Source organism: Leguminivora glycinivorella, chromosome 3 (assembly GCF_023078275.1).
Source record: "Leguminivora glycinivorella isolate SPB_JAAS2020 chromosome 3, LegGlyc_1.1, whole genome shotgun sequence".
In the NCBI taxonomy this organism is placed as follows: domain Eukaryota; kingdom Metazoa; phylum Arthropoda; class Insecta; order Lepidoptera; family Tortricidae; genus Leguminivora; species Leguminivora glycinivorella.
In genome coordinates this window covers 25,785,039-25,800,745 of record NC_062973.1, presented here as the reverse complement: position 1 = coordinate 25,800,745, position 15,707 = coordinate 25,785,039, and the positions used below count along the sequence as shown (strand labels likewise).

Sequence of the window (15,707 nt, the reverse complement as noted above, 5' to 3'; positions counted from 1 at the left end):
TTTTCAATATGCTATTAAAAATCATCTTTTTTTAGTTACGTTGTTTCATATTAAAAAAATGGTGATATATTTTTAGGGTTCCGTAGTCAACTAGGAACCCTTATAGTTTCGCCATGTCTGTCTGTCCGTCCGTCCGTCCGCGGATAATCTCAGTAACCTTTAGCACTAGAAATCTGAAATTTGGCACCAAGATGTATATCAATCACGCCAACAAAGTGCAAAAATAAAAAATGGAAAAAAATGTTTTATTAGGGTACCCCCCCTACATGTAAAGTGGGGGCTGATATTTTTTTTCATTCCAACCTCAACGTTTGATATATTGTTGGATAGGTATTTAAAAATGAATAAGGGATTACTAAGATCGTTTTTTGATAATATTAATATTTTCGGAAATAATCGCTCCTAAAGGAAAAAAAAGTGCGCTCTCCCCCCCTCTAACTTTTGAACCATATGTTAAAAAATATGAAAAAAATCACAAAAGTAGAACTTTATAAAGACTTTCTAGGAAAATAGTTTTGAACTTGATAGGTTCAGTAGTTTTTGAGAAAAATACGGAAAACTACGGAACCCTACACTGAGCGTGGCCCGACACGCTCTTGGCCGGTTTTTTTCATTATTTTTCCAGTGCTCAGCATATATACCACCATGGTGTCACATATCTGTAAATTGTTAAAAAAAGTAAAATCATGCAATTAAGGGTTTATTGACATTTATGGAGTGCCTCTCTAATTTATATTTCCGCAATGGGTACATCGATGGGTAGATTTAAATAATAACATTTTTAACCCCCGACGCAAAAACGAAGGGGTGTTATAAGTTTGACGTGTCTGTCTGTGTGTCTGTCTGTCTGTCTGTCTGTCTGTCTGTCTGTCTGTCTGTCTGTCTGTCTGTTTGTCTGTCTGTCTGTGTGTGTGTCTGTCTGTGGCATCGTAGCTCCCAAACGGATGAACCGATTTAGATTGATTTTTTCAAAACAAAACGGGACTTAATCGCGTAAACACTTACATTTAATATTAGGCCCGACGTTTCGAACATCACATTATGTTCGTGGTCACGGGTAGACTGGCGAGGAATTGCATCAACATCTTCTAGCCGCGCGAGTTTCTCGAACTACCCGCACTTGTTCTTGATTATTCACTTTTACGCTAGGGTTGTCACTTTGCCTACACACAACACTCACGACATCAGCCGGTGTGTCCCTCGGTGTCCCGTTTTGTTCTAAAATTATAAGTGCAAATCGTGTTAGTCTAAATCAATATATTGATTTTTTTGTCTGAAAGCTGAGTTAGTCGGGAGTGTTCTTAGCCATGTTTCATGAAAATCGGTCCACTATGTCGGGGTCGGGGGTTTTTTTTTCAAAATTTAATTAAATAAATAATTTTATGACTTTTATGTAATTCCCAAAAGATTTGACAATTTGTAAATACATAGGTAAAGAAAATATTCGTTCTATCTGAATATGACGATAGGTACGTACTTACGTTAAAAATAGAGCGCTTTCGAACTACGTCCGATCCGAATCCGATAAATTCGTGAAAATAAAATTACGCACTATTATGGACTATGGACGGAAATCTGGCAGGATTTTGGGGTAGGCCCTTGAGGCAACTTGCTAAGATGCTTCTCTTATCATAGTCAACCTCAGGTCTGCAAGCTGGCAGCTGGGGAGCGGGGCTAAATCGACAATCGATTATATTTTTTAGACGATACAGGACGGTTCAATTTCCATACCAACGCTCTCGACTATTTCCTCCCTGGTGTACCTTCAGATGTACCTCCACGAAAAAATCAGTCTACCTTCAAAAGGTAGACTGATTTTTTCAACACAGATTATTCTATAAATTGAAATAGACATCATACACGAAAGAAAAAACGACAAGGCCCAAGGCAACAATTAGTGCTTGCACCTCCTATATGAATTCTTTTGCAGCATTACGATATAGCGAAAGACTATTTTTAACCCCCGACGCAAAAACGAAGGGGTGTTATAAGTTTGACGTGTCTGTCTGTCTATTTGTCTGTTTGTCTGTCTGTGTGTGTGTGTGTGTGTGTCTGTGGCATCGTAGTTCCCGAACGGATGAACCGATTTAAATTTAGTTTTTTTGTCTGAAAGCTGAGTTAGTCGGGAGTGTTCTTAGCCATGTTTCATGAAAATCGGTCCACTATGTCGCGGTCGGGAGTTTTTTTCAAAATTTTAATTTTGTTGTTAGGTTATTAAATAACAAATCAAAAAAATATTCAATAAAATAATTTGATTTGTTCCCAGTCAGATTGTTATTAATTATTAATCTTATCTGTGTTGGAACGTTTTGATATTTTTATTTTTAAAGACGCTCGAGTCAATCAAAAATTTCCGAAAACGGCCTTTTTCATTATGGCGCAAAAAAGTGATACTCAAGATTGGTAACAATTAGCCAAAAAACCTAAACGGTACGACATAGATTTGATGAAAAACGTGTGACCTGTGCCTTTAAAAAGTAAAACAGAAAAACGTACGTCGTTTTCGTACGTGTTTTCGCTACGATCAATATGCAAATGGATAATTTAGTAGGCAAGTTTTATTTAAATCGATTAAATCGTAAATAGTGGCTTGCAGCTAAAAATAATGTTCAACTGGAAAAACCTAGGTACGTTTTTTCGCTAGAATCTACATTTTAGTAGGAACATTTCTTAAAAATAGATTAAAATTAAACTAGTACAGATTTTTTTAATTAGCCCGTTATAGTGCCCTACTGCTGGGCAAAGGCCTCTCCCCTTGATTTCCTCAACTCCCTCTGGTGTTATTTTTCCGGCCATGCAGTCACTCATAAAGGCGTCCAAGTCGTCTCACCATGCATGCGACAGACCAGACGTGGCATGCACAAATACACTTCAGCATGGCGGTTTTCTTCCCTACTTACTTTAATATGTACAGATCATTTAGAGTAACACATTTCTCATGATCGTATTTTAGATCTTTGTAAGATTCTATCCAGTATAAAATTGCAGAAACTTGCGGATCAGACATAATTGTTTACGTAATTATTGCACGCACCGATTGCAATAAATAATTACGTGACACATCGCGTCGTGAATGATTGACATGACATTGACATGCAAATGATTTTTGATAAATCAGCTAGTACTTAGCATTACGTTTACCGCAACAAAGTAGTCTGAACCAAACAAAATAGTAACTAATTTGATATAGTTACAGGGTAATTGTAACCCTTTACCAAGCAAAAGGCTTCCCAAATCACACCACATAAATAATTTTAATTACATTCAGTAAGATTAATTTTCGATTAACATTTTCGATCTGTCAACCTGCACAAGGGACAAAAGTATTACGGGACTAAGAAAATTAGTGAGTATGAGTATGAATATGAATTAAAGTTTAGTTTTAATATCGACTCCATAGTTTTTTTTCATCTTACCATGCGAAAAATAATCCGAGGCCTGGTAATTAAATTCCGTTAGGCCGTTTTCACATTATCCGATCCGATATCGGATGTCGTAAGGATTTCAATGGAAAAAATACAAGATGGCGCCTGTAATGTATGGGATATCGGTCCTACATCCGATATCGGATCGGATAATGTGAAAACGCACTTACGATTCATTAAGTTTTGAAGGAGGAAACAGTCGAGAGCGGAACCTCGATTTTAAAGATTTTTTTCGCATTATCTTTTAACTGAGTTGTTCTGAATGGACAATTTTTTTCGATAAATCTAGTTAATAACACTAGTATATTTAACTAAAATTCCCAAATTGAAAGGGCTCCCTTTCCTTTCCATTTTCGCTCCTGTAGCGTCTTAAATACCTAAAAGTACTTAAACACCTAAAAGTACTTAAATACCTAAAAGAACAACCAGCAAATCGTGTCATCACGCACGCACACAAGGGTAGCTTAGCTAACAACTGCGACACGGCCGGCCGCCGCGGCACGTTGCCGTATCGTGCAAATGCTACATTGAGCGGTGTAGGGTTGCCAACCGTAGGTAGTATACACAAAGACAGGAAAAATGCTCTGAGGAAAATGATATGATATATAGTATTGTAAGTAATATATTATTTTGGTTCAGCGTACTGTAATTATTTTTAATTTCTGTACGATTTTTTTTGTAGGTACTGTACTACACACAATTACACTGTCATATTTAAAATAGATACCTAACTTAGATAAGTACTCGACACCGATAGCAATAAGAAGCTACAGGGCAATCATGGTCGCGCAATAAATGATAAAACATCGGGTCGTCCCTATCGCACTTACAAATAGTGCGATAGGGACGGCCTGATATTTTTATCATTTATCGCGCGACCATAATTGCCTGCCTGCTGTCTATAAGGCTGTCCTTTCGTCCTTCGTTCACATTAGATATGGGCCGAATATTCGGTAAATATTCGGTATTCGGCATATTTAGTTAATCCCAGCATCTCCAGAGGTCCGACAGGTTTTCTAAATATATATTGTTTTTTTTATTCGAGGTGAGATTTTAAAGACCAGTTCTTCGAAACTTGCTATTGTCATTCTGAAATATTCTTTGAACTTCACTTCACTTGTCTTTAGTGCCGCATATTTCCTTTCAAAATGAGTTCCGTCATTATTCATTTTATATATATATGGGTTGACCCAGCATCTTCTTTTCGTCTCCTTTTTTTTTAAGCGCCTCCGTAATACGAGCAAGAGCAGAATACGCGTAATGGGATCCATGTCTGGACTCTGGATAAAGACTGATCGTGAAGTTCTGCACTGTGTATAGTTATCGAGGCGCGGCGACGCACCGCCAGTTTTGGCGGCGCGGCGACGCGCCGCAAAAATTCTGCGTTGCGGTGCCGCGCCGCGAATCTTTGCGGTGCGTCGCCGCACCGCGAGTTCTTGCGTCGCGGTGCCGCGCCGCAGATTTCCTGCCGCAAAAACTGGCGGCGCGGCAACGCAACGCAGAATTTTTGCGGTGCGTCGCCGCAACGCGCCCATGTGGCCAGGCCCTTGGTGGTTTTAGACGGTAGTCTTAGACAGGTTGGTATGTCATGACCCCTTTCCCCCGGACCGGGTGGCATGCGTGCATTTCGCCAAAGTAAAAAAGGAGGGGCGAGTGAGACTGCCCATGTGCCCATCTATAAGCATTGCTGCTACTGTTGTTGATTAGCTGTTGTAATAGTTTTACTTTTTAACCGACTTCAAAAAAGGAGGAGGTTCTCAATTCGACTGAATTTTTTTTATTTTTTTTTTTATTTTTTTTTGTATGTATGTTACTCGATATCTCCGAGGATCGTGGACCGATTTTCAAAATTTTTTTTTTGATCGAACGGGTCTAACCCCGAGATGGTCCCATTGGCACCAAGTCGGGGTCTGATGATGGGATCTTGGAGAAATCGAGGGAACTCTTCAAATGTTATAGGCACATGTAATGTTTTTAGTGTATTTTTCAAAGGTACACCAGTATTTACGCCTGATGGTAATAATTTTATGTGGCTGAGCTGATGATGGAAGGTCAACTCCTCAACGGTTAGGAGTTAAAGGATAATTTAATAATAATAATAAATAATAATTTATTGTCTTGAAACCTAATACAATGAAAACTAAACTTATACTAAGTTACATTACTTGTTATTACTGTTATTAGGTTTGTATCAGCTTTACTACTTAGGAGTCTCTGTTTCCTGAACTAGGTCTAAGCCTGTGACTCAGGATGCAGTGAATCCCCCGAGGAAAGTGAAAGAAAAAAAAAAAAAAAAAAACACAGAGTATATCTTATTAGGTATGGATAAAGAATGATGAGAAAAAAAAAAAAAAAAAAAATATGTGATACTATATGTATGAACAAAAGGAAAAAACAGAAAATAAAAACGTATTTAGATAAATGCCAAGTGAAATGATCCGAATCAGAAACGCGCAAGCGTGTGTGACTCGTGAATGAATGCGAGAGTGTGTGTGTGTGTGTGTGTGTGTGTGTGTGTGTGTGTGTGTGTGTGTGTGTGTGTGTGTGTGTGTGTGTGTGAGTGTGTTTGGAGAAACTTTCGGAGCTAAAGGAAAAGGAGAAGGGATACATTTTGGGATGAATAGGTAGTTATTTGAGAGCGTTTAAAAGTGACTCTGTTTCTTGATAGGTCTGTGATTGTAGCCATGTTTGTAATTTGGTCTTGCAGTTGTAGCGATTTAGTGGGTAGATATCTAGTTGTTTGTTTGTTTTGTTGTAGATGCGTGCACTCATTGCTATGTACTGGCGGGTGGCGAAAGTTGTCCTCTGGAGTACCACTGGACAGACAGTTTGCTTACTCCGCTTGCCGGATGCTTTCGCAGATATAGAAAGATCTCGGTGTCTACGTAGGATGGTGCGGAGGACGTATAGTTGCCTAACTGATAGGACACTACATTCGGCGTACAGTTGAGTTGTCGGATATCTGAAAGGTTTAGCCATTGCAACCTTTAGTACAGCGCGTTGGGCACGCTCCAGTTTTAGCATAGCTGTTTTGCCAGCAGCCCCCCAAACCGGAGTGCAGTAGGTTAGTAGTGACTGGCATAGAGAAGAGTAAACTATCATTAGAGTCTTGGCATCCGCAGAGTAGCGTAGTTGTTTGAAAACAAACATAAGTTTCCGAACGCGGGATGTCAGACAGTCTATATGGGTGTGCCAATTTAGTTGCTGATCAATCGTAACGCCGAGATATTTTACTGAGTCGGCTTGTACAAGTGGGACGCAAAGACAGTTAGTCGAAGGAGACTGGCAAATGTGGCTCTGTATAGAAAATGATGGTGGAGGTAGCGATGGGCTAGCAATTGCGAAAGGTATATATTTAGTTTTGTCTAGATTGAGGGTGAGCTGATTGGCTTTAAGCCATTGAGTTACAGCGTAAAGGCCTTTTTCTGCTAATATTTTTGTTTCAGTCCAGTCTGAGCCATGAAAGAGGAGCGCTGTATCGTCGGCGTAGGCTATAATTTTGCAGTTCTTAAGGTTCATATGGCACAGTTGGTTTACATAAATCTGGAAAAGCGTGGGACCTAAAATGCTACCCTGCGGTACACCGTAACTTATAGTTTCTTCACTGCTAATGTAGTTTTTGATCTTCACTGACTGGGAGCGATTGGATAGGTAGTCTTTAAATAAACTAAGCGACACTCCTCGAATACCTATGTTTTCTAGTTTGTGCAATAATATTGGAATCAATTATTTTTGGAGTCGGGGCCAGCCTGCGTATGGTTGGGTGGGGCAAACAGGTCTGGTACCGACTTCAAAAATAATTGCTTTGTTTATAATTTGGATGTTTAGATTATTGCAATCCGATAAGAAATCTGAATTCGAAGGTTTATTATTTTTGGCTTTTTAGTTTCTCCGTGTTTTGTAACACGCTTTTTTTGAAGGCGGTTTTATTTTTTGTTATTGAGAGAAAAGTAGACCCTCCTGCATACAAATTTGTAGAGGTATGCAAGGGGGTCTACTTTTGTCTGCAGCTAACTGTCATGGAGATTTGCTTCTGAACATGCATAGCTTCAGAATATTTATACAGTTATCTCACTCCTCTCTGAATGGTACAATGACGACCTCTTAGATCGAGTTAGCTGTCTCTGATTGCACGAAGAACTAACACTGTATCATCTTTTTTGAACATCTATTTCTAATATATTATAACTCACGTCTCTAAACTGCGCGATGCCAGCCTCTCCCAGCTCGTACATTGAGACGTACGCCGCCTCCGGCTGCACGAAGAGCTGGCACAGCACCATCTCTTCGCTCCTGAACATGTCCCCCATGGTGGCAGGTTATTGACCTGGAAAACAAATGCTGTTCAGCAAACAAATGTAGTATCGCTCGAAGACGTTTCTGAATGATAAAAAAGAAATGCTGTTCAGTTTTCCCCGACAGATTCTAAGGCTGGTTTTAATGTCACGTGGACTGACCGCGCGGAGCGATCCGCAATGGACTAATATTGTGTTAACTTCAGGGTGGCTAGCCGAATGGCACAATCGCTCACGAAACGCTCACGAAACGAAGCGCTAGTAGATATCTATCTCTATCGCGCTTGCGTATTGGCGCGACAGAGCCAGCGGCGTATCGCTTTCGTTTGGCGTCGGAGAAATGCCATTCGGCTACGGGGCCTGGGAGCGTTTTAGAGTGGCGCGGACGGGTCAGCGCGGACAACATACAAATCACGACGACATCAACTTCATACAAATTGGTCACGCGGACGGTCCGCGTGGCACTAAAACCAGCCTAAAAGTCAGTTTTCTGTGGATAAATGTCTTCCTTTTTAGGGTTCCGTAGTCAACTAGGAACCCTTATAGTTTCGCCATGTCTGTCCGTCCGTCCGTCCGTCCGTCCGCGGATAATCTCAGTGACCGTTAGCACTAGAAAGCTGAAATTTGGTACCAATATGTATATCAATCACGCCGACAAAGTGCAAAAATAAAAAGGAGAAAAAAATGCTTTATTAGGGTACCCCCCTACACGTGAAGTGGGGACTGACTTTTTTTTCATTGCAATCCTAATGTGTGATATATTGTTGGAAAGGTATTTAAAAATGAATAAGGGTTTACTAAAATCGTTTTTGATAATATTCATATTTTCGGAAATAATCGCTCCTAAAGGAAAAAAAAGTGTGGCCCCCCCCTCTAACTTTTGAACCATATATTATGTTTAAAAAATATGAAAAAAATCACAAAAGTAGAACTTTATAAAGACTTTCTAGGAAAATTGTTTTGAACTTGATAGGTTCAGTAGTTTTTGAGAAAAATACGGAAAACTACGGAACCCTACACTGAGCGTGGCCCGACACGCTCTTGGCCGGTTTTTTAATCTGACGACAGTTATATACTTGGCTGTTGTTGAGCTATCCTGACCACGACTTCTACGAAGCTTTCACTACTTTGTTAGTCTTCTCTGGGACTAAGGGGACACCAGTCCACCATCCATGACATTTTGGCGGTAATGTGATATTCTTTGGGTGACAACTGTAACTACATTTTACTGGTGTAGTGTCGTTATTACCGACCCCATCTCTTTCATTCTATCAGTTTCCTGATAGATATATTATGGAGAAAGGACATTTCCTGATTCAGCCGGCGTATCATGCTTCCAATTTTATCACTTATCCACGTGGATAAGACATCTCTCACGCATTGGCCGACCGGTCTGGCTCAGTCGGTAGTGACCCTGCCTGCTGAGCCGCGGTCCCGGGTTCGAATCCCGGTAAGGGCATTTATTTGTGTGATGAGCACAGATATTTGTTCCTGACCTGAGTCATGGATGTTTTCTATGTATATAAGTATTTGTATATTATATATATCGTTGTCTGAGTACCCACAACACAAGCCTCAATCTGTGTAATAATGTCCTATAATATCTATCTATCTATTCTATCTATTTGGCAAATATATGTCCGTGTGAGAGTGGCAGATGTCTTATCCACGTGGATAAGTGATAAAATTGGAAGCATAATACAATCAATGCTGCCACAGAAGCAACAATATAGCAGTGGAAAACAGAGGGCGGCCAATGGCCATGCTGAATATTATGACTCCTCCCATTTTTTAACCTCCGACGCAAAAACGACGAGGTGTTATAAGTTTGACGTGTCTGTCTGTCTGTCTGTGTGTCTGTGACATCGTAGCTCCCGAACGGATGAACCGATTTGGATTTAGTTTTTTTTGTCTGAAAGCTGAGTTAGTCGGGAGTGTTCTTAGCCATGTTTCATGAAAATCGGTCTACTATGTCGCGGTCGGGGGTTTTTTCAAAATTTTAATTTTGTGGTTATTTGTAAACGAACTCTTGTCAGTGAAAACGTCTTAAAGTCGGAAAGATTCAGCGAAATGTATGTTACCAGCAAAACAATAAACACGCAAAAGTATTGCGATGATGGATGGATTATGCGTAGGCATCTGAAACAATGTCGGAAACGGATTATTTTAAAATTAAGAGTACGAATCTCACTCGTAGATTATTTTTGTTAGTACCTATGGGAATACCTAATGTATTTACGGACGTGTATAACGAAACAACAAAATACTTGTATCTCATATTTTGCGTATAATTATCATCGCTTCTCAAAATTAATAATAACTGTACTAACTGCCAAACAAATCGAGAAGATTGGCACAAAAACATAGATGGCGCTGTATCGGCAAAAGTGCAATAATTTTAAACTGAAATAGAGTGACAGGGACTTTGTCCAGAACAGGAATCGAATAACGTTCTTTGCGTTCGCGGCAGGCACCTATAACCATTAAATCCAGTTTTTTTTCAGAATAGAGTTGAGACTTTTAAAATAATTTCATATACACCGTGTTTTTATTGAATTCCGTTAACTTTGGCATATAGTTAGGTCCATTATAGGAAACAGAATAGTATAGTTAGTTTTTTTTAATTCGTAACTTTTTTTTTTCGAAAAACAACATACACCTGCGATAGATGCTACATCAATTGCTGTTCAGAAACGGACTTTGTGTGTTCAATATGCGATGGACAAGTCATAGTTTTGACATTTAGAGTGAGTTAATTGTAAAGCCCGTTTCTCAATCAGTAATTAAATTAACATCTATAGCAGGTGTTTGGTTTTTTTTTTTAGAAAAAAAAATACGAATTTAAGAAAACTAACTATGCCATTCTGTTTCCTATAATGGACCTATATGCTAAAGTTAACGGAATTCAATAAAAACATGGTGTATATTCCGGGACATTTACAATCAATTAATTAATAAAGGGTAGTTTAAAAATATTTATATTTTAAGTTACTTTTATTTTATGACATGTATGTTTTAAAAACTAATTAATACACACACATACATTGACGCCTTATTTGTACGGAGCATCGTTGTGTGCCCTTTCCAAAAAAGATGGGGGTATAAGGCCGATTGCTGTGGGCAGTGTGATTCGGCGTCTTACAGCAAAGCTGGGATGTCAAGCAGTGAGAGACGTTATGTCACAATACTTACAGCCGCACCAGATCGGGTTTGGTACGACAAGGGGTTGCGAGGCGGCTATACATGCTACCAGGACTTTTGTTTTGGAACGCGATAACACGGACAGTGTCCTTGTCAAGGTAGATTTGAGAAACGCCTTTAATTGCCTTGACAGGGACGTTATGTTGCAGCAGGTCTTGGAGCGTGTGCCGTCTCTCTACCCCTTTTTGTATCAATGTTATTCCGCCTCGTCTAACCTTTACCTAAAGGACGAATTGATTAGTTCTCAGGTTGGAGCACAACAAGGTGATCCTCTAGGTCCCCTGATTTTCTGCCTGGCTATACAGCAGACCATTGTTAAGCTCAAGTCTCCGCTTAACGCGTGGTATCTTGACGATGGTACTATCGGGGGTAAGCCGGGTGAAGTCATGGAGGACTTACAGCTATTGATACCAGCCTTGAAAAATGTGGGTTTAGAGGTGAACCCAACAAAGTGCGAACTTTTCACGTGCGGGCCAGTGTCGAAATTTCATTTGGATAATTTGGAGTCTCTATTGCCTGGGATTAAAATGGTTGACAAGACGGGGTTATCATTATTGGGGGCGCCTATTTTTCTTGAGGGGGTCAGCGCGGCTTTACGGATGAAGAAGGATGCTCTCGTTAATGTTAGGGACCATTTGCTCAATTTGTCATCCCATGTCGCTTTGACGCTGTTACGGAACTGTTTTGCCACGCCTCGGATGACTTACATCCTCAGAACATCCCCAACGTGGAAATTTGTTAACGAGGCTAAGGAAATCGATCGTGAGCTCAGGGTGACTTTGGAGATGGTGTTGAACGTGGAACTGAGCAACACCCAGTGGGTTCAGGCTGCTCTTCCCATAAGATATGGGGGTCTAGGGATACGCGCGGTTGAGGGGTTGGGACTAGTTGCATTTCTTGCATCAGCTCACGGGGCTGCGGATCTTGTCGCTCGCATTTACCCTGAATATGGCGGCAATTTTCCAGTCTCGTACGTTTCTGATGCACTTGCACAGTGGTCGGACACAATCCCCTGCGGTAAGCGGCCTGACAACCCTGTTATCCAAAAACAGTGGGATGACATATTGAGCAAGCGGGTATATGATTCGCTGGTGAGTGGTGCATCGGGCGTTGATCTGGCGCGCCTTAAAGCCCTCGAACGGGCTGAATCTGGGGCGTGGTTACATGCCTTGCCTTCGCCTCAGCTTGGTACGCTGTTAGATAATGATTCGTTACGAATTTCAGCGGCTCTTAGGCTGAGGGCAAGGGTGTGTGAGGCTCACCGTTGCCGCTGTGGAGTGATGGTTGAGGAAGATGGGCACCACGGCCTTAGTTGCCAAAGGTGTGCTGGGCGGTTCCCGAGGCATCACTCAATTAACGAGATCGTGCGTCGCGCGTTGGTCTCTGCCAATGTGCCTTGCGTCTTGGAGCCACCGGGGTTGAGTCGCACAGACGGCAAACGGCCAGACGGACTGACCTTGGTTCCGTGGCGAAGGGGGCGCTGTCTCGTGTGGGATGCAACTTGTGTCAGCACTTACGCTGCATCCCATTTGAGGCAGACTACAAGTTGTGCTGGCTCAGCGGCGGAGTCCGCGGCAAAGTCTAAGCACACAAAGTACTCTGCGTTGGAAACCGCTTATGACTTTGTGCCGGTGGCAATTGAGACAGCGGGGCCTTGGGGTTCAGAGGCTCGCTCCTTTTTCAGGGAATTAGGGCGTCGTTTGCGGGAGAGGGGCTGCGATCCTCGTTCTGGGTCGTATCTGGTCCAACAGGTCTCCATTGCAGTTCAGCGGGGAAATGCGGCGGGTATAATGGGGACGTTTGAGCCAGGTACGATCCAGGGAGGGTTATTTTAGATTTAGGTGTATGTTGTGTTCCTTTTTATATATATATATATGTTAATAACCTAATTAATACATAAATCATTATGCATTGTCATGTCATCACATAATACAGTATAAACACACTTTTAGTACCAAGAACAACACGTTTATCGATAGGTACAACTTCTCAGAACGATTTATATCGCCAACTGCTGAACTTGTCAGCTCATAATAATTAAACATTGGCTTAAGAAAGCCATCAATCACGGTTATAGTAATTTCGACCTTGTGTTGAAGTAATTTGGCCTATTTTCGTTGATTGGGAGCGGAGACGATACCGTCAGTTAATGTTTAATGATGGGTAGTAAAATTAAAGAACGCGCTTAAAGCTCGGCCACACATGCGCGTTTTGATAGCGTAGACGGAGCGGTAGCGGAGCGTCAGTGGAGCGCAACGATAGCGGTGCGCCGGACGAACGCTGGCGTTGCGCCCAGCGGACGCCGGCGGGAACTAACGAGCGCGGATTGCGAGCGGAATGCGCGCGGATTGCGAGCGGAACGCCAGCGTTCCGCCGGCGCACCGCTATCGTTGCACTCCGCTGACGCTACGCTATCAAAACGCTTTATGTGTGGCGGAGGCTTTATAGTTATTTGGATATTTTTAGGCGTTTGTATAATAGTTCAGAGTTTTTTCTCTTTTGGACATTAACAGCATCAAAAGTAGCGGATCAAAAAAGCTTCAGAAGTAGTAACTGAACCATTTTTTTTTTCAAAGTTGTCCACCCCATCTTTTTTTTGATTTGGAAATTTTTATGTGGTTTCCACTCAGAATCGCGAGCTCTTTCAATCCCAATAGGAGAAAAAAAGTGTCCCAAGGTTCTTTCCCATTCCGTTACCATTTTTTCATACATTTTGTATGGCCGTAACGGAATGGAAGGTTTGAAAAATGTATGGAAATTTTGGGACAATTTTTTTCTCTTATCAGGATCGAAAGACCTTGTGATTTTGAGTATGAATCGCGTAAAAAATACCCATGTTACAAAAAAGTGTGGTGGACAACTTTGAAAAAATGGCCCAACTAAAATACTGTAACCGCCAACATAAAAAAAATAACTTTGACATTTCTGACCGCAAACTGTACAGATTAATTTATATTTAGAAGAGTTATTTAGGATGTCAGATACTTTAAGTGCGTTGTTTCATCCACTACAGTACTATTGATTCTCGGACATGTCACCATAAATGTCATCTATCGATTTATCAAATCTGATCACATAAGTAGTTCTAAAGATATTTGGTAAACAGACGGACAGACTCGCACCCATGGGTTCCTTTTGTACGTCTTTGGTACGGAAAACGCCAAACGTGCGTCAGCTTCCTATAAATCCAAATTGGATACAAAATCACATTACTCTTCCCGAATAATTCAATGTCTCAGTCAAGGTCACATCGGCCTTGGCTGCCAGAAAATTATTAACGGCCCAAATTATCCGGATAGAGGTGAACGAACTACGAGTTTGTGTTGGCTTCTGGGGGACTTCCGGTCGGGTCTGTTTTATTACAGATTTTTGCTTTAGGCTCCGGAAGTTTGAATTAAGCCAGAAGTATGTTTAGGGAAGCCGTCGTGATCTCCAAATATTTCATCCAAGAGAAAATGTAAATTTTTCCAATATTGGAAAAACTTTATGCATGCCTATGATGTTCCCAATTTTATCATTTATCCATTATTTCTATTGGGTTGGTAAGAAAGTAATGAGCGAATCATAACCAATATTGTAATTTTTATTTAATTTATTATTTTAATCATTTATCAAAAATATAACGGCCTTCGTTATCTTCTACTTGTCTCCATCGTTCTGGTAAAGAATGAATAGCATCGGCGAAGAAGTTCTTAGGTTTAGATTCAAAAAACTCAGCTACGTACTGTCGTAGATGGGCTTGATCATCGAACTTTTTTTCATTCAAGGCATTGCTTAGCGATCTGAACAATGCGTAATCCGTAGGTGCCAAGTCTGGAGAGTACGGTGGATGAGGTATCACTTTCCAACCTAGCTCCAAAAGCTTTAGCCGAGTCACTTTTGCAATGTGTGGGCGAGCATTGTCGTGTAAGAAAAAAACTTTAGCATGCTGTGGACGATTCTGACAGATTTTTTGGTTTAAATTTTCAAGCTGATTACAGTATACTGATGCGGTAATAGTCATTCCACTTGGTAGGAGTTCCCAGTGAATAATACCATGAATATCCCACCAAACGGACAGCATAACTTTTTTCGGGTGAGGCTCTGTTTTTGGTGCCTCTATTCCTTTTTCGTTTGGAGCTAGTCACTGACGTTTGCGTGTGTGATTTATATATAAGACCCATTTTTCATCTCCAGTGATAAGATGGTCCAACCAGTTGAATGTGCGGCGAAAAGACAGAAGTTGTATGCAGATATCGGCACGGCGGTTTAGTTGATCTCTATCAAGTTGGTGCGGTATCCAAACACTGTATTTGTAGTTTTTTCCCAACTCGTGTAAATGTGTTTCTATGGTGACATGAGAGCAGCCTAACTCGGTAGCAAGAGTACGACTCGTTAGCCTCGGATCTCCTTCAATTAAGGTTTTTAATTTGGCTACATCAATCTTCACCGGTCGACCAGACTTAGGTTGATCTGATAATGAAAAGTCGCCACTACGAAACCGCTGGAACCATCGTTTCGCCGTGGCCTCAGACACAACTTCAGGAGCAACACGCTGACATATATTACGCACTGCTTCGGCGGCTGAATGGCCAGACTGAAATTCATATAGTAAGCAATGCCTTACATGCACTTTTAATTCGTCCATTTTCTTCCTTATATTAGCTCGGCGACAGCTAGTGAATGACTGACGAGAAACTGTGCGACTCGCCCTTTATATACTTTCGACCTTAGAAGATTCTAGAACTCTCTCAAAAATTTTATATGGAATTCAATCGATCGCTCATTACTTTCTTACCAACCCAAT

At 41.0% G+C, this 15,707-nt stretch overlaps 1 protein-coding gene across 2 annotated transcripts in view; it reads right to left on the bottom strand.

Annotated features, from left to right (window-relative positions):
• The window catches only part of LOC125242623 (V-type proton ATPase 116 kDa subunit a 1-like), a 70,291-nt gene that overhangs the window by 43,629 nt on the left and 10,955 nt on the right, over nt 1–15,707 (bottom strand). For both annotated transcript variants that reach the window (XM_048151430.1, XM_048151429.1), the window contains exon 2: nt 7,619–7,752. In XM_048151430.1, the coding sequence (XP_048007387.1) occupies nt 7,619–7,735 (117 nt within the window). In that variant the 5' untranslated portion in view covers nt 7,736–7,752. The remainder of the gene's footprint in view (nt 1–7,618; nt 7,753–15,707) is intronic.